General features: G+C 40.8%; 1 protein-coding gene across 2 annotated transcripts in view; it reads left to right on the plus strand.

The window, feature by feature from the left end:
* Positions 1-1,919: 1,919 nt before the first annotated feature.
* The window catches only part of kansl2 (KAT8 regulatory NSL complex subunit 2), a 31,180-nt gene continuing 17,309 nt past the window's right edge, over positions 1,920-15,790 (plus strand). The window contains exons 1-8 of one of the 2 annotated variants that reach the window (XM_080853270.1): positions 1,920-1,947; positions 3,219-3,477; positions 3,899-4,053; positions 4,222-4,336; positions 8,869-9,032; positions 9,905-10,068; positions 11,452-11,548; positions 13,883-14,142. In XM_080853270.1, coding sequence (XP_080709396.1) covers positions 3,227-3,477; positions 3,899-4,053; positions 4,222-4,336; positions 8,869-9,032; positions 9,905-10,068; positions 11,452-11,548; positions 13,883-14,142 — 1,206 coding nt within the window. In that variant the 5' untranslated portion in view covers positions 1,920-1,947; positions 3,219-3,226. The remainder of the gene's footprint in view (positions 1,948-3,218; positions 3,478-3,898; positions 4,054-4,221; positions 4,337-8,868; positions 9,033-9,904; positions 10,069-11,451; positions 11,549-13,882; positions 14,143-15,790) is intronic. The other variant, XM_080853271.1, reaches the window with a different exon arrangement.

The following is a 15,790-nucleotide window of genomic DNA, read 5'->3' on the forward strand; positions in this document are numbered from 1 at the left end:
GTATTTATAGACCCATTGTATTGACCTCTCAGATGCCTAAGACTGTGGCAAGCATGGTTAATGATAGACGTATATACTATTTGGAAACCAGAGGAGTGGGCTTAGAAGAGGAATAGGAAGTATGGATCCCATGGCATGTCTGGAAGATGTCATAAGGACAGATGAACAAGGAAATGGCGCTAGCTGTGGTGTTTAAACATTAAAAAAGCATACGAAATGGATAAGAACATGGTGGATCTGTACATGAAGGAAACATACCGGACAGTATCCATGTGTATACAGATGCATCAAAAAAAATTGATAGGAGAGTGGGAGTTGTATGCCATTCCCGAATTAGATCATGTTGCTGTTTCAGCCTAATGCATTTCTATATGTTTGACCTTGTTATGGGTAGAGGAGAATAAACATAAAAGTATCAGACTCTAGTTCGGCTCAAGTAAGCCTAAGGAACATCCAGCCAGAATTCAGGCAAGATGTACAGTTCGATTGCGAAATAATCTGCAGAAGGCAGGAATCAATATAACATTTTTTGCGTTCCGGCTCATATTGGAGTAAAAGGAAAAATAATTTAAAAGTATGATTAAAGTTAAATGAAAGAACAAATGGCAGTAGCTTTGGGACAATGAAAAGAAGGGAAGATGATATTCATAGAAAAGTGGGTTGGAGCAGGAGCACCAATAGAAGCATGCAAGGAGACAATGTTTCAAGAATTAGATATGGGCATACAGTATTAAGTTGTATGATATTTTTTTATGGAATAGTATCACCAAGACAGACAGAGACTGATACTACAATTTGAGGAGAACAAAAAAGATTAATAAATTGTGTTTTTCAAACAAAATATATATTTTTAAGATAACAGGATTAAAAAGAAGAATTTACATTAAATAATAACTAGAAAATGCATTTCCTGAAGGAAATACCAGTGCATGAAATGCAAAAGTTAAGAAAGGAAGAAAAAAAGAAAGAAGAGTGAAGGAAGGAAAGAAGAAAGGAATGAAGAGTGGAAGAAGGAAAGAAGAGTGAAGATAGGAAAGAAGAGTGGAAGAAGGGAAGAGGACTGGAAGAAGGAAAGAAGAGTGAAAGAAGGAAAGAAAAAAGGAAAGAAGAGTAAAAGAAGGAAAGAAGAATGGAAGAAGGGAAGAAGGGAAGAAGAAAGGAAAGAAGAGTGGAAGAAAGAAAGAAGAGTGGAAGTATGAAAGAAGAAAGGAAAGAAGAGTGGAAGAAAGAAAAAAGAAAGGAAAGAAGAGTGAACAAGAGTGGCTCTGGATAAAGACAGTAAAGAGAGAGTGAAGAGGGAAAATATTGAAAGAAGGAGAGAAAAAAGAGTGAAGCAGAGAGATAGATGTGAGAGAAAGTGAGAGGGATAGAGAGAATGAAGGAGAGAGAAAAAAAAGTAGAGTATGGAAGGTGTCTGTTAATATTCTTAGTTATACAGTTGAATGGAGAGGCACAGAGAGAAGAGGAGCTTTGGAACCTTGGCGCAGGTGTCAGTGAAGCACAGGTGCAAGCCAGTTTAATGACTACTATGATGTCATAATGGCCCAATGTAAGTAAATGGGAAAAATGTATATTCGTTTTTCTTTATTATCTTAAAAAGTATAAAGTTTAGAAAAGTGAAATATACATAGACATACATAAGTGTCCTTTACAAGACCTACGCGACAAAGTTTGAACGAAGTTTGTAAGTTAAGCGGTTCGAGCTGAATTAATCGCAAAAAAAGGTAAGAAGAATAAGAAGAAAATGCCTAGAAATAACAATACAGGGCATTTCATGCACTGTAATAATCACCCAGAACCACGCAACTATTGAAAAGGTGACGGTAGTGTACACAACGTTGTTTGTGTATAACAACTTGGTAACTTTTAATTTGAAACATTGTCTAAATGTGGCCGGAAGTTGAGGAAGCTCAGTCTACCATCGCTTCGCACGCACATCTTTCGGTGGTAAGTAAATACGTACTGAGTCCTTTTTACATTGAGGTTGTATTTAATTGTACAGACTTTTTCATCCATGTAAGGCTCTCTTAACGTTTTCTATGTAACATTGTTTTAGAATAAACGTATGGTTTTCGTGTGATGATCTAATATAAAAAGTGGCACAATTCAGCTCGTGTTGTTGACAAAGATGGCCGACAGCTTCCTCGCATGCTCAACTTAACTGCTGAGAGATATTAGGTTATTTCACATAGATACAGCCGACGCAACGTCAGAGCACATATTTTATCATTCCAATTGATTGATGAGGACGTACTTTTAAATTCATTTAAAAACATTCAACACTTTAAGCTTGAAGATACCGTCTTAAAAATGCCGACAGGGTAACGGTATCTGGTTAGTTAACATTGGATATTTTGTCTAAATGATCAGTGTTTACAAGTAGCTACGTTGGCTAACGTTAGAGAACAAAATACGTGACAGATATTATGAAAAAGTTCTCTGCGCCCGTTATCTCGGTTCAAACCCACGAACGTCAACGTTGTTAGTCCGGTATTATCCAAATGTAATGTAATTCCATATGCAATAAATGTAAATAATTGCTGTGTTCTTACGTGAGCGCTGGTGGTGGTCTGTTTGAAGTAGTTGGTTATGAAACGTATTTATTTATTTTTTAAACAAATTACCAGTGATGGACCTTGGGGTTTTATGGTTAGGCCTAGTGATGGCCCTTCCAAAAGTAACCAACTGCAATCTGAGCATGATAACCTGGTGACCTACAGAAACAAACTCTAAAGTAACATTATGCAACAATTTACCTCAAAATTACAGCTTCAAAATCATTTTGGTGGTAAACTGACTTTTAATATGGAGAATAGTGTTTCTGGCCACTGCCACAGCACGCCTGGTGCGACTGGTATTGCATGTAACTTTGGGGTACAGGGTGAGATCTCTCAGGAGAACTACGTAATGCTTTATGGCACCACCTCACGCATCAACACCTAGACCCATGCGCTTGATATATGAGTAAACTAGTGTGGCGAGGTCTCTGCCATCATTCACCAGCCAACACAGAAATCTACATGTCATTGGTGCTCGGCAGGCAGGCGCTCATTTTGTGCCTTGCTTGTATCTTAGGAATCAGCCATGCATCACTTCATGAGTATAGTGTATTTCAATAGTCCCGTCTGGAAGATAGAACAGCAGGGGCCATCTTTCTCACTCCAGCAGTTGTTCTCCACTGGCAAAATGAACTAACAACCAAATAATGAATCTCCCAGATATAACGATGAATCGGATCCGCATCCACGTCCTGCCTTCCAACAGGGGGCGCATAGTGCAGCCAGTGCGCCCTGTTGAGCCTCAGACCTGCTCCTATAGTCACCGTCCATGCTCACAACCACGCCTTGATGGCCTTGAGTTCTGCATCAAACATGTGCTTGAGGACAAGAGCGCCCCTTACAAGCAATGCAGCTATGTCTCCAACAAGAATGGAAAGCGTTGCCCAAATGCAGCCCCCAAGCCAGAAAAGAAAGAGGGGTAGGTGAACTCTGTTCTGCATATTCACTCTTTATATTTCTGGGGCATACAAATTTGATGGATGTTTGAGGCAAACGCATTTCATTTTTGTCTTTGTACAGATTTGGGTAAATATTCCAAATTGTTTGATTTTAACTGTCCAGCTTCCATGTTTGCTTACTGGGAGCTACCTCATCAGACTGTTTGTGTTAAATTAAAGCAAACGAAAAATCTTTGAAATTGTTCACAAATGTTTGTCTTTATATGCCATTTTGAACGCACTGCAGGTGTTGGCCTATGTCCTTGAGGTGTTTTTTAGGGTTGTTTTTCCATTACTGTTCATATAAAGAGCGTGAAATCAGATGTGAGCATTCTCTTTAATCCTTTATTGAGCATGTCTTTCTGCCTTCCTGTTTGCCTTCTGCCTACCTGTCTGCATCAGGGTGGCTTTCTGTGCAGAGCACACACATAGAAATGCACTGGCCCTGCAGGCACACCTGAGGAAGGCTTCCTCCGGTCCGTCCCCAGAGTTGCTTCTTTCCCAGCTGAGTAGTTATGGCCAGAGCAACTCTGAAGTCTACAGTCTGGAGTGCACAGGTGAGTTCCTCTGCTGCTCAAAGAGAAATAGGCCGACTAATGTTCTCCGCAGAGTTTTTAGGTTTTGTCAGCATCAAATGGCATATTGTGGGCCAATGTGATGATTAAGTTGGAGGTTGTGTGGATGATGATGCCGGTACCTGACTGATTCTCTGCAAATGTATGCAGATGAGGACAGCTGGAGTGAAGAGGAACAGGAACCTGTAGTTCTGGATCAAACATGGAGAGGCGATCCAGATAGTGAGGCAGACAGCATTGACAGTGACCATGACGACCCTCTCAAGTAAGTGGTGGATTGATCGATCTCTTTGATTTGCTTGTTCTAAATTTAACAGCTGAAGGAAAGTTTTGAGTGCACTTACACCTGTTCTTTCATGTGGTCAAGCACTATCTGATTGCAACCTGATCACTTAAAACACACTTTAACAGCAGTTGTAAAAAGCCCCAATGTTGTGTTCTTTAGCAAGCAAAATATCAAAGCATACAATGCTCTAGGTCTAATGTACTGGGCAAATAACTAACACCAGTCAACGGTTAAGTCCAGGGTTCCGGTGGATCCTTTAAAAGTCTTGAATAAACCACCCAGGATAACTAGAAGTAGCCTCCATCCGAAAAGAAATGATGCACAGTTTACACTGACGGTAAGGGAATTCATGTAAAACCTCCCCAATAAACTTAGCCACCACTGCAGAGAGTGCATGCAGAGTAGGGGTGTGCCAAATAATCGTTGTGACGATGCATCGCGATTCTAATTTTCACGATCTACTGCATCGATTGTTGACGCCAAGTATCGATTATTAATAAAAAAAAACATAATTAAAAAATAAATAAATGAATAATTAAAATTGCATGAATGGTTGGCGAACATCAAGCATTTCCGGCCGTGCGATACTGCGACAAGTCATTCATAAACAAAACATGCAGTGTATCCAGTAATAATAATATTTCTGTTAAGTAACCTCCAAAAGTCGTTTCAATAAATACAGCTATGCATGAATTGAGTTGCTTTGAGTTATCAACACACTATCCAGATCATACACAGCCAGTCAGTCACTGGTAATGGCTTAATTTTTTTCTAACAGTGTTCAGTGAAAATTCGCAATGCATCGCAATACTTCAAGTATCGCGATGCATCGTGATAGAATCGCACCGTGGCATGTGAATCGTGGTACGAATCGAATCGTGACTTCTTTGGCAATACCAACCCCTAATGCCACGGTGCCCCCATGCACACGGAGTCTAGATTTACTTAATTCAGGTTCATTTTTCACACGGATCAAATTTTTAATTGCGTGCGAATAGAGCCTGGTAAAGAGAAATTTGCGTAAACATGAACCCAGCCGATTGGGTTGACCTGCTTTAGTACATCCCCCACGCCTTTAGCGCTGCTACAGACAACTGAAAAAACTTAGAAGACGACAGGAGCACGCGGATAAACAGAAGACAGTAGTCAAGCTCCAATTAACAACGTTTAGCCTAGCTGCATAGCCTACATTTAATCTGCACAGTAACACATTATAGTGGTTAATAAATTCAGCAGGCAGAGCAGACTGAAGGTTATGCGAAAATGAATTCTATTTTGTATTGATAATAAAGAGTTTGGAACAGTGCAACAAGCAATGTGCAACATCGCAAGTGGTGTGGATCCTTGATGTTTCATGGTTTACAATTGCTTCCTATTTCATGGTTTTATTACTAAGAACAAATGTGTGCTATTGTTGAGGGCTTTGTCCTTCGCGTACTGTACCTTTGAAGTGACGTTAATGCTAGCTATTATTGTCTGAAAGGACGAGCTAACTTAGCATTCATCTTTATTATAGAACGTTTTGAAACCTTCCGTCTATAAAACAAATATTTATACGTCAGATTTGCTCATGTAGGCTATTGCTGACACTTTCAAAAAGCGGTTTTGTACAATGGTCTAATGTAAATAGATTAAACAGATTGATTAAAGTGTGGCTTGTCAATGTTATCCCTTTCCTAACCCAGGGCTCTACGCTAAGGTTTTTCCCAAGGAGCACATGTGCTCCTACATGAACAAATTTAGGAGCACACAAAGAAATTTAGGAGCACAGCAGGTTTTAGCGGAAGTAAAGCATGTCATACTCATACTCATTTGCGACCTATAGTTCCATACATTGTATTTTCCAACGTTTAACCCCATTCATGTTCAGTGATTCCAAAGCAAGGTAGCTGGTAAATTGATCAAATTACTGCATTTGTTCATATTTCAACACTTTGGTTGACCTCTTATCAATTGTTATTAGTAGCATTTTACATAGCCAGCTTTACTTAAATGTATTGTAAGATAAAGCTTGTTAGACTTAATGCAGTTAGAGTTAGACTGTATCTAACATAAGCAACACTTTTACTGTAGCTAGCTAGAGAGCACTTGTATCACGTTGGTTTATAGTTTGTCAAATTAGTTCTAGTTATTGGTGTTCGTTGGCATAAAAAGCTAGTCTTCTCTTATTAGCCTAGTTAGTACATCTGATTAGAGCTAGCAACAATGAATTGCAGATTAAGGGGTCCCCTATCTCAGTATTCATTTGGCAGCTATTTTAGATTTAGTCTTGTGTCAGGTGTTGTGGCTGGTCTCAAAAATTACGTGGCTAAGTAAGACCATGAAAAACTATCCACATGTAGGTAGAGCAGCACGCTATCCCAATAGAAACAACTAAGCACAGTAGAAGTAATTCACGAAAAAGGAGCCACGTCATACATTCAAATGGTTGTTGCTGTTACGAAGTGAAGCAGTGGGGTGAATAGGGGTTCAGTCTGAGGTTGCGAGGTGATCACGTGGGGCTATGACATCATCAGATTAGAACGGTTTGCGTGAATCTGCTCACGAACACCAGGTGGAAGAAAGCAGGAACAAATGGAAAGGATGGATTGAGAACTTGAAAGTCAGAGAAATCCGAGTAGGAAAAAGAGTGGGAATTGATGGACCAAGTAATAGAAAAGAAATCGGAAGGGGTGTGAAAGAGTAGATACACAAATAGACAGCAAGAGAGTAAAGATGAAACAAAATGGAGTGTTGCAGAGAGATGGAGTGTGAGAGAGTATATGGAGAGGGATAGATTGAAAGAAAAACTAGATTTGCATTTCCAGAAGGAAATACCATTGCATGTAAAGAGAAAGTTACACATTAAAAAGAAATATGAAGTAAAAGATCAGGACATTTAACACAATTCAACCAGAGAAAGTATAGAGTGTCAGACTGGGAAGGTGATGAGAACATAAAGATAGAGTTAAGATAAGAAGTCATTGTAGTAATGGTTGTTAGGATGTTGCTAGGGTGATTGAGTTGTGGCTTGGGTGTTGTTAGGGTAGTTTTAGTGGTTGCTAGGTTGGCGGTATGGTAGTGATTGCTAGGGTGTTTTTTATGGTTTATCCTTCTGCTGGGGCTTTTGAATTTACATTTTCGACACGCACACCCTTTCTATGTAGCTTTGTTTAGGTAACGGCAGACAACATAATATCGAGATATTTGTTTGTTTTTTTCACCACACTTTGATAAGCAAGGTTTCCCAGCAGGGATATAATAATGCATGTATTTCACTCTTAATATGCAGTCGTAAATCAATCTGTTGAGAATGTCATGAGTCTAGCATGTAAACATATCCACTGTGTCCTGGACCCTCACACTGATATGGGCCACTGTGTCCTGGACCCTCACACTGATATGGGCCACTGTGTCCTGGACCCTCACACTGATATGGACCACTGTGTCCTGGACCCTCACACTGATATGGGCCTCTGTGTCCTGGACCCTCACACTGATATGGGCCACTGTGTCCTGGACCCTCACACTGATATGGGCCACTGTGTCCTGGACCCTCACACTGATATGGGCCACTGTGTCCTGGACCCTCACACTGATATGGGCCACTGTGTCCTGGACCCTCACACTGATATGGGCCACTGTGTCCTGGACCCTCACACTGATATGGGCCACTGTGTCCTGGATCACACTGATATGGGCCACTGTGTCCTGGACCCTCACACTGATATGGGCCACTGTGTCTGGATCACTCACACTGATATGGGCCTCTGTGTCCTGGACCCTCACACTGATATGGGCCACTGTGTCCTGGATCACACTGATATGGGCCACTGTGTCCTGGACCCTCACACTGATATGGGCCACTGTGTCCTGGACCCTCACACTGATATGGGCCACTGTGTCCTGGACCCTCACACTGATATGGGCCACTGTGTCCTGGACCCTCACACTGATATGGGCCACTGTGTCTGGATCACTCGCACTGATATGGTCCACTGTGTCCTGGATCACACTACAGGCCCTGAATCAAGGCCAGTAGCTTGTTGTAGCTACTGGCTTCAAACTGTGGCCCAAAGCAAATTCTTCCAATGGTCTGTTGGCTTTCCCATTTTATCCAAAAGGTGAAGATCTGTTCATTTGGAAGTAACAAATTCTCTGCAGCTGTCTTACTTACTTTCCATTTTTGTGGGAAGGCCTGGGAAGTGTTTTTTGTTGTTGTTGTGATATGATTTTTTTAGTTTTTTTTTAAGTGGGTCATATCAGTTAACTCTGAATCACAGGCAATTTTATAGGCCAGCAGAGCTTGACATTTCTCTTTTAAGTGTTCTTATTCCCAACAGTCAGACCTCTGTTTTGCCTTAATTTAGTTTCTGGAAATTGTTGTTCACCCATATAGCTTTATTATAAACATGTTTTCCAAGCTGACGTCAAGCTGAAAGCTTTTGTTGTTAATGTTGGTAAACTTGGTAACCTATTAAAGTTGGCGAGCTATGAAATGTGCTGTTTTTCATTTCTGTTAATGGTTACAGACATGCAGGTGTGTATACAGCTGAGGAGGTAGCTCTGATCACACGGGAGAAACTGATCCGGTTGCAGTCTCTCTACATTGACCAGTTCAAACGTTTACAACATCTGCTAAAAGAAAAGAAGAGACGCTACTTGCATAGCCGTAAGCTGGAGCATGACACCATCAGTGAGTATGCTTCTGATATTATAATTTTTAACCAAGAATGTTATATTAATTACATGGATGAGTTATATGTCTGTTGAATGCAGTTTTATCGTTAAAAGTGCTACCTAACCGCCAATCATAACACTGACCCCTCAGCAAATAAATATGTGTATATTTTCCCAAGAAGAGATTGTAATACGTTATGCAAATGCTTAAAATAGGTCCGTTATTTAAAAAAGAAAATTATGTGAAATCAAAACCTAGATGCACGATACATGCAGTTCACTTCAATATTCCCTTTTCAAAAAGAAACATTCCCAGGTATCAGCAGTAACATTCTAGAACTTTACTGGCGTCTATAGGGTCTATAGGGATCACACTGATATGGGCCACTGTGCCCTGGACCCTCACACTGATATGGGCCACTGTCCTGGACCCTCACACTGATATGGGCCACTCTGTCTGGATCACTCGCACTGATATGGTCCACTGTGTCCTGGATCACACTACAGGCCCTGAATCAAGGCCAGTAGCTTGTTGTAGCTACTGGCTTCAAACTGTGGCCCAAAGCAAACTCTGCCAATGGTCTGTTAGCTTCCTCATGTAATCCAAAAGGGGAAGATCAACTCATTTGGAAGAAACAATTTCTCTGCAACTGTCTACATATTAAAAATGTTTTTTTTTTTTTTAAATCTCAAACTCGATACATTTACCAATTAAATCACTCATTATGTTATGGAATACATTTTTGAAATTTGGTTATAATATACATAGGCAAACAGTTTGAGGCTATTATGAAGCTAGTTTTGTAGCTGGTGTTCAGGTGTCACTGATCATTGATGACTTCTCACCACTGGTGTGTTTCTAATTGTCTATTTACCTGCATACTGTAGGCAGCAGCTTGTTGACTGGGCCAGAGGGTCTGTCCGTGAAGGAGCGGGAGAACCTGCGGAAGCTGAAGGCTCTACGGAGATACCGGTACCGCTATGGTGTTGAAGCACTGCTCCATCGCCAGCTCAGAGAGCGACGGCAGGCAGTCACGGATGGATCATCGCAGGTTTGGCCTTTGTTTTGTGACTGGGATTCAAATAGCAATGAAGGGCGTTGCAGGGGTGTGTAATTTACTTATGTAGTATTATAAAGCAGGGTTGTGTAGTTTACTTTTTTCGCATTATAAAGCTTTTTTCCTTTAAAGCAATTTGAGATGAAGAAGGCGGAGGAAAACCATGTTTAAAATAGACTAGCGATACTGTGCTTGCTAGGTTGTTTTTAAACGGCCAAAAACAAAACATTATCTAAGCAATGGCACTAAGAGATGAGAGAAATCCCTTAAATAGTTAATTGGTTAACTGCAGCACTTCTGCTCACCCAATGATCTGTTCTCGGGTTGCTAGCATTACGACCACAGTACTTCCAACTTACCTAGAGCTTGATGACGTCCAAAGGCCTGCAGTTCCAGCTAAGATGGATGATGATGATGTTAAAACACAGAAATACCCTCTATTCAAAACCACCTCATGTCCCACTGAACCTTATCAGCAGTCAGCAGTATCTTCAACCTGTCTGTTAGGTTCTTTGAAGGTCTTCTGGGCCTCCCAAACCAAACGAACATGTGCCAACAGTCAGAACTCACATTGGGCTGTTAGGTTAATGTGTTCAGCTGCTCCATCAGCAGTGATTCGGAGGTATTCTCTGTGTGCAACTGCACTCACTTTGGGGGATGACTCACGCCGCTCATCCCTCTTTTATGAAATGGCATCGATCTTTGATTCCAAAATGATAACCCATTTGTAGCTCAGTGAGTTTTCCCCAGCGGCTGGATCTTCACGCATTTAGTTTTGTTCTAGCTCCAAGTTGACTAGCCTTTAAGATGATTTGTCTGGCTCAGTCTTATTTTCAAACTGACCACTGTTCAATGTTTAGTCTAACTGCCTTAGGTTTGTTCCGTTCAATTGTTGTTGTCCCCCCCCCCCCCCCCCCCCCCCCCCCCTCCCCAATGTATCTAGTTTGTTGAATTAACTGGAATTCCCCTTTATGCAACATGAAAAGGGCCCATTTACTTGATAATAAATTCTACTTTGTCTACAACTACACAAAACAGACTTTACAGATGTTTATTTTTTTGAATTGTTTTAATTGTTCACTAAACATCACCTTAACCAAACCTAACCCCATAACCCTAACCTCAGCTATAAATCGTAGTTAATAGTTTCTACAGATAGTTTGTCTAGTTTGTATACAGTCTCCAGAGTATCTGTAGATAGTATATAGGGGACCATCCAAATAAAGTGTGGCCCCCAAAAGTCAAATAGAATGTACTTTATGATGACTGTAAATATTTGAGTTTGTCAGGTGTTGAATTCTCTCTCTCTCTGTCTGTCTGTCTGTCTGTGTGTGTGTGTGTGTGTGTGTGTGTGTGTGTCCTCTCCCTCTCCCTTAGGCTCACTGTTTTCGCCTCAGTCAAAGGTGTATCTCTTTCGTGGAGGGAACGCGATGCTCCAGTCAGTGCCTCCCCATGACCAGACACTGTGTGTCTCGTATCCTTTTGGCTCAAAACCTTTTACACATAACCAGATGTACAACTTCAAAGGTATTAGTCCTATCCAGTTTGAACTGTTGAACTGTTTTTTTTGTAACATAGATGTTCTGATAAATAACATGAGCTACACAAATGCCTCCTGGTATGGTATTCAGTGGACCTTTTAACCAAAGGGTCTTCTCATAAATAATATACAAATTTGGAACGAGTGACTGAGTACTTTATCAACCCCCAAGGGGAAATTGGGGTATTACAGAAGTACTTCACATAAATGAAACACACACAGAAAAAAGGTAGATCAAAATACTGTGTACAGATTGCATTAACAAGGTCTGCCCTGTTTACCTTTGCCTCAGTTTAAATTAATAAACATACAGTGCCCTCCGCAATTATTGGCACCCTTAGTGAATGTGACCAAAACAGGCTATGAAAAAATATATCTTTGCTGTTTATCTTCTTGGACTTTCCCTCGAAATATTCACAAAAATCTTACCTTTTCATTGAAGTAAAATTCTTGAAAGAATACATTTTTTTGACATTACATAAAATATTTTTCTCCAAAACATGGGTGCCACAATTATTGGCACCCCTAGAAAATCCTATAATTAAAATCTTACTGAAGTATATTAGCAGTCATTTTTTTACATTTTTGAGTTCACCTATTTGATTAGGAACTTAAGTGGTCAAACATGGCTTCCTGCTTCACAGAGGTATAAATATGAGGTGACACAGGCCAAATACCCTTAGTCATTCATCAAGATGGGAAAGACAAAAGAACTCCGTGTCAAAGTGCGCCAAAAAGTTGTTGAGCTGCTGGAACCCAGATTTAGGGATATAAGAAAATATCTAAACAGTTGGAAATACCCACTTCCACAATCAGGGCAATAGCTAAGAAGTTAAAAGCGGCAGGAGATGTAAGGAATCAGCCTGGAAGAGGACCTATCTGTAAATTGACCCCACGCACCGTGAGGAGGATGGTTCGACTGGCAATAGAATCTCCAAGGATCACAGCTGGATAATTGCAGAGGTTAGTTAAGTCCTAGGGTCGGAAAGTCTCCAGAACTACCATCAGACTGCACCTACATCACCACAAGTTGTTTTTGAGGGTTGTCAGAAAAAAACCTCTGCTGTCAATCAACAACAAACTAAAGTGCCTACAGTTTGCCAAATGTAAGTCAGACTTTTATATTAGAGTTATATGGTCAGATGAGACCAAAATAAGGCTTCTTGGCAACAAACATCAAAGGTGGGTTTGGCATAGACAGAAAGATAGCCATACAGAAGAGCACCCCATACCCACTTTGAAGTATGGTGGGGGATCTCTGATGTTGGGGGGCTGTTTTTCTTCCAAAGGCCCTCGACATCTTGTTAGGATACCTGGTATCATGGACTCCATCACATACCAGCAGATATTAAATGAAAACCTAACAGCCCCCTCTAGGAAGCTTAAAATGGGCCGTGGTTGGACCTCCCAGCAGGACAATAATCCGAAGCACACCTCAAAATCAACACAAAAATGGTTCACTGACAGCAGAATACAGGCTTTACCATGGCCATCACAGTCCCCAGACCTAAACCCCATAGAAAATCTGTGGAAAGAGCTGAAACCTATTGTACCAGCGTTGACCTAAGGATCTGAAGGATCTGGAGAGATACTGTATGTAGGAATGGTCTCAGATCCGTGCCATGTGTTCACCAACCTCATCACGCATTATAGGAGAAGACTTGGAGCTGTTATCTTGGCAAAGGGAGGCTGCTGAAACATTAAATTAAGGGGTGCCAATAATTGTGGCACACCTGTTTAGGAGAAAAATATTTATTTAATGTAAAATTAAAATGTTTTCTTTCAATAATTTTATTTCAATGAAAAGGTAAGATTTTTGAGAATATTTTGAGTGAAAGACCAAGAGGATAAGCCGCAAACAAATATTTTTTCATAGCCTGTTTTGGTCACATTCACTAAGGGTGCCAATAATTGCGGAGGGCACTGTATATGTATGTGTGTGTTTAGTATGTATGTAGATAATGAAATTTCTTCCATTGTTCATTAAAACCTACCCGCTGAAGGTTGTTGATTAAAACCTACCCGCTGAAGGAGTAATCACAATGTCTTGGCTTTTTTTTGTCTTTCTTGTTGGTTCACATTGTTAAACTGTTCACAAATAGAATTAATGTTCAGGAATTACTACTGGTTCAAGGTACTAGTGGTTCTTGGTGGTTTTGTGGCCTTGCATACTGTGATGTTAGAACATTTAACATACATAACCGCGTTTCATAATTTTTGTGGGTGGGTCGGTCATCACAAATACCATTGTGCTCCTTAATTCCCTAGCTGTAGATATTTATCAAGACAGCAGCCAGGTTCTATTCAGGATGTGCCCTGGTCTGAAGGATATGCCTTGTGATCGCCCAGTTCACATGGGTCAATCGGAGGAACCCCACTGTCCACTGCATTTGTCTCTGCCATCGCCTATGTACCGGCCTGAAGAAGCTCCCCTGACACAGTCACCATTGCTGCCCACCCCCTCTGAGCTGTATCTGAGTACTGCTGAGCTGCAACCAACAGAAAACCTCCCCCTGGAGTTCAGTGATGTATGTAAACACAGTACATGACTACACACTGTATTTAACTTAGTTTAATAGCATGGTTCATGAATTTCTGTTCATTCCTGTTCTGAGATGTAATGCTGTTATAAATTCAGCTAGCTTTATTTATGACCAGTTTATTGCAGTTGTGTCTTAACATGCTATAAGCGGTTCACTGCCATGGCTGTAAAATTGAAAAGATGTATTGGACAGAACACATTAAAGGTTGTCAGCGGTGTAAAGTAAAATTCATTCCAGAGGCTGTTGAGTTCTTCTGCCTTATGTTAATATTAGGGCCAATTAGCAAAGCTGCGTAGGCACCCATTGCATTTTATACTTTAACTTGTTATTGGGGACCAAGCAGTGAAGCTCCTTAGGCATCCATTGTGTTTCTTCTCCATGGAACCATGAAAAGTGGCACAATGTTTGGGCCTAGTCCCGTGATTCTTTTCACCAAGTTTCATGTGTCTTCCTCAAGCTCTCCATCACCACCAACAGGTCAATGTTGAAGGTGCTTTAAAACACATAATTGTTTAAGTGTATGTGGGATTCCCTGGATCAAGCTGAATTCAAAGCGGGTGGGTGTTTCACAAAGTAAAGGATGCTTCCTCGGTAGCACAGGTCCTTTCAAATCCTTCCAAGTCTGTTCCTTAAGCATTTCTCTGTGATGGCCTATCAACGGCTGCAAAATGTCATAAAACGTGCTATGAGTGCTTACAACCATGCCCTCGACACGACAGTATTGTTTTGCCTTGTTGAGCTGCTGTCAGTCATATTATATTTTCCATCATCTTCCACCCACTATCTGTTTCCTTTTGCCCCTTTTGGTATTTTCTCTTTCATTGGCCAGTCTCCGATATGGCTCTTTCTGTGCTATATCTGAGCTCATTCAGAGTCTCTCCACTGTTGAAGATAAGATGAGTACTTTTTAATGAAGCTACCATCTGAGGACGTTTTGAGCTTCTCAAACTAGAGATTATAATTATGTCCACCTGTACAGGTGTGTATCAGGGCCTTTAATAGCCTTTTCAGTCATACACAAAAAAAGATGTTACATGTCTATACAAGGGCCTATGTTTTTCCACAATAACGAAAAATAGACGGAATCCGCGGAATGAACCCTTTCAATCGCAATTGCAACATCATTTCATGCAGCAAAATCGCCCAATTTTACCTGAACTTCGCTCCGGCCACGCCCCCCTGTTCAACGGTTGATGCACACACCGCCGCTACAGCCGGTCACATTAACACTCATCTTCCCAATCGCCTGCACCTGCATCATTCACATTTTGTATCGTCATTAGCCTCATCATTAAATCATAAAAGTATACTTCTGAGATTTTTAGTTTTGTTTAAACCATAGTTACTATTGATAGTTTCATCCTGTTTGTGTTTTCCAGTGTTAGACACTTTGTACCTTGGTTTGGATCTTCAGTATTTCGGTATTCAGTATTTCGAATTAAACAGTTGTGCTCAGTAGATAGTCACTACCGAGCAGTTTGGCTTATTGTGACAGACAGTCAGTATTATTCAATGGTTACAATGAACTTATCAATATCATCAGGGTATGATGCCAGTGTAGGTGAAATTGGTACCCTTCTCACATGGGAGTAGCAGATTATGTAGGCACCTTACCCACTGAGCGGGCACCGGG

This window comes from Sprattus sprattus, assembly GCF_963457725.1.
Source record: "Sprattus sprattus genome assembly, chromosome: 16".
In the NCBI taxonomy this organism is placed as follows: Eukaryota; Metazoa; Chordata; class Actinopteri; order Clupeiformes; family Clupeidae; genus Sprattus; species Sprattus sprattus.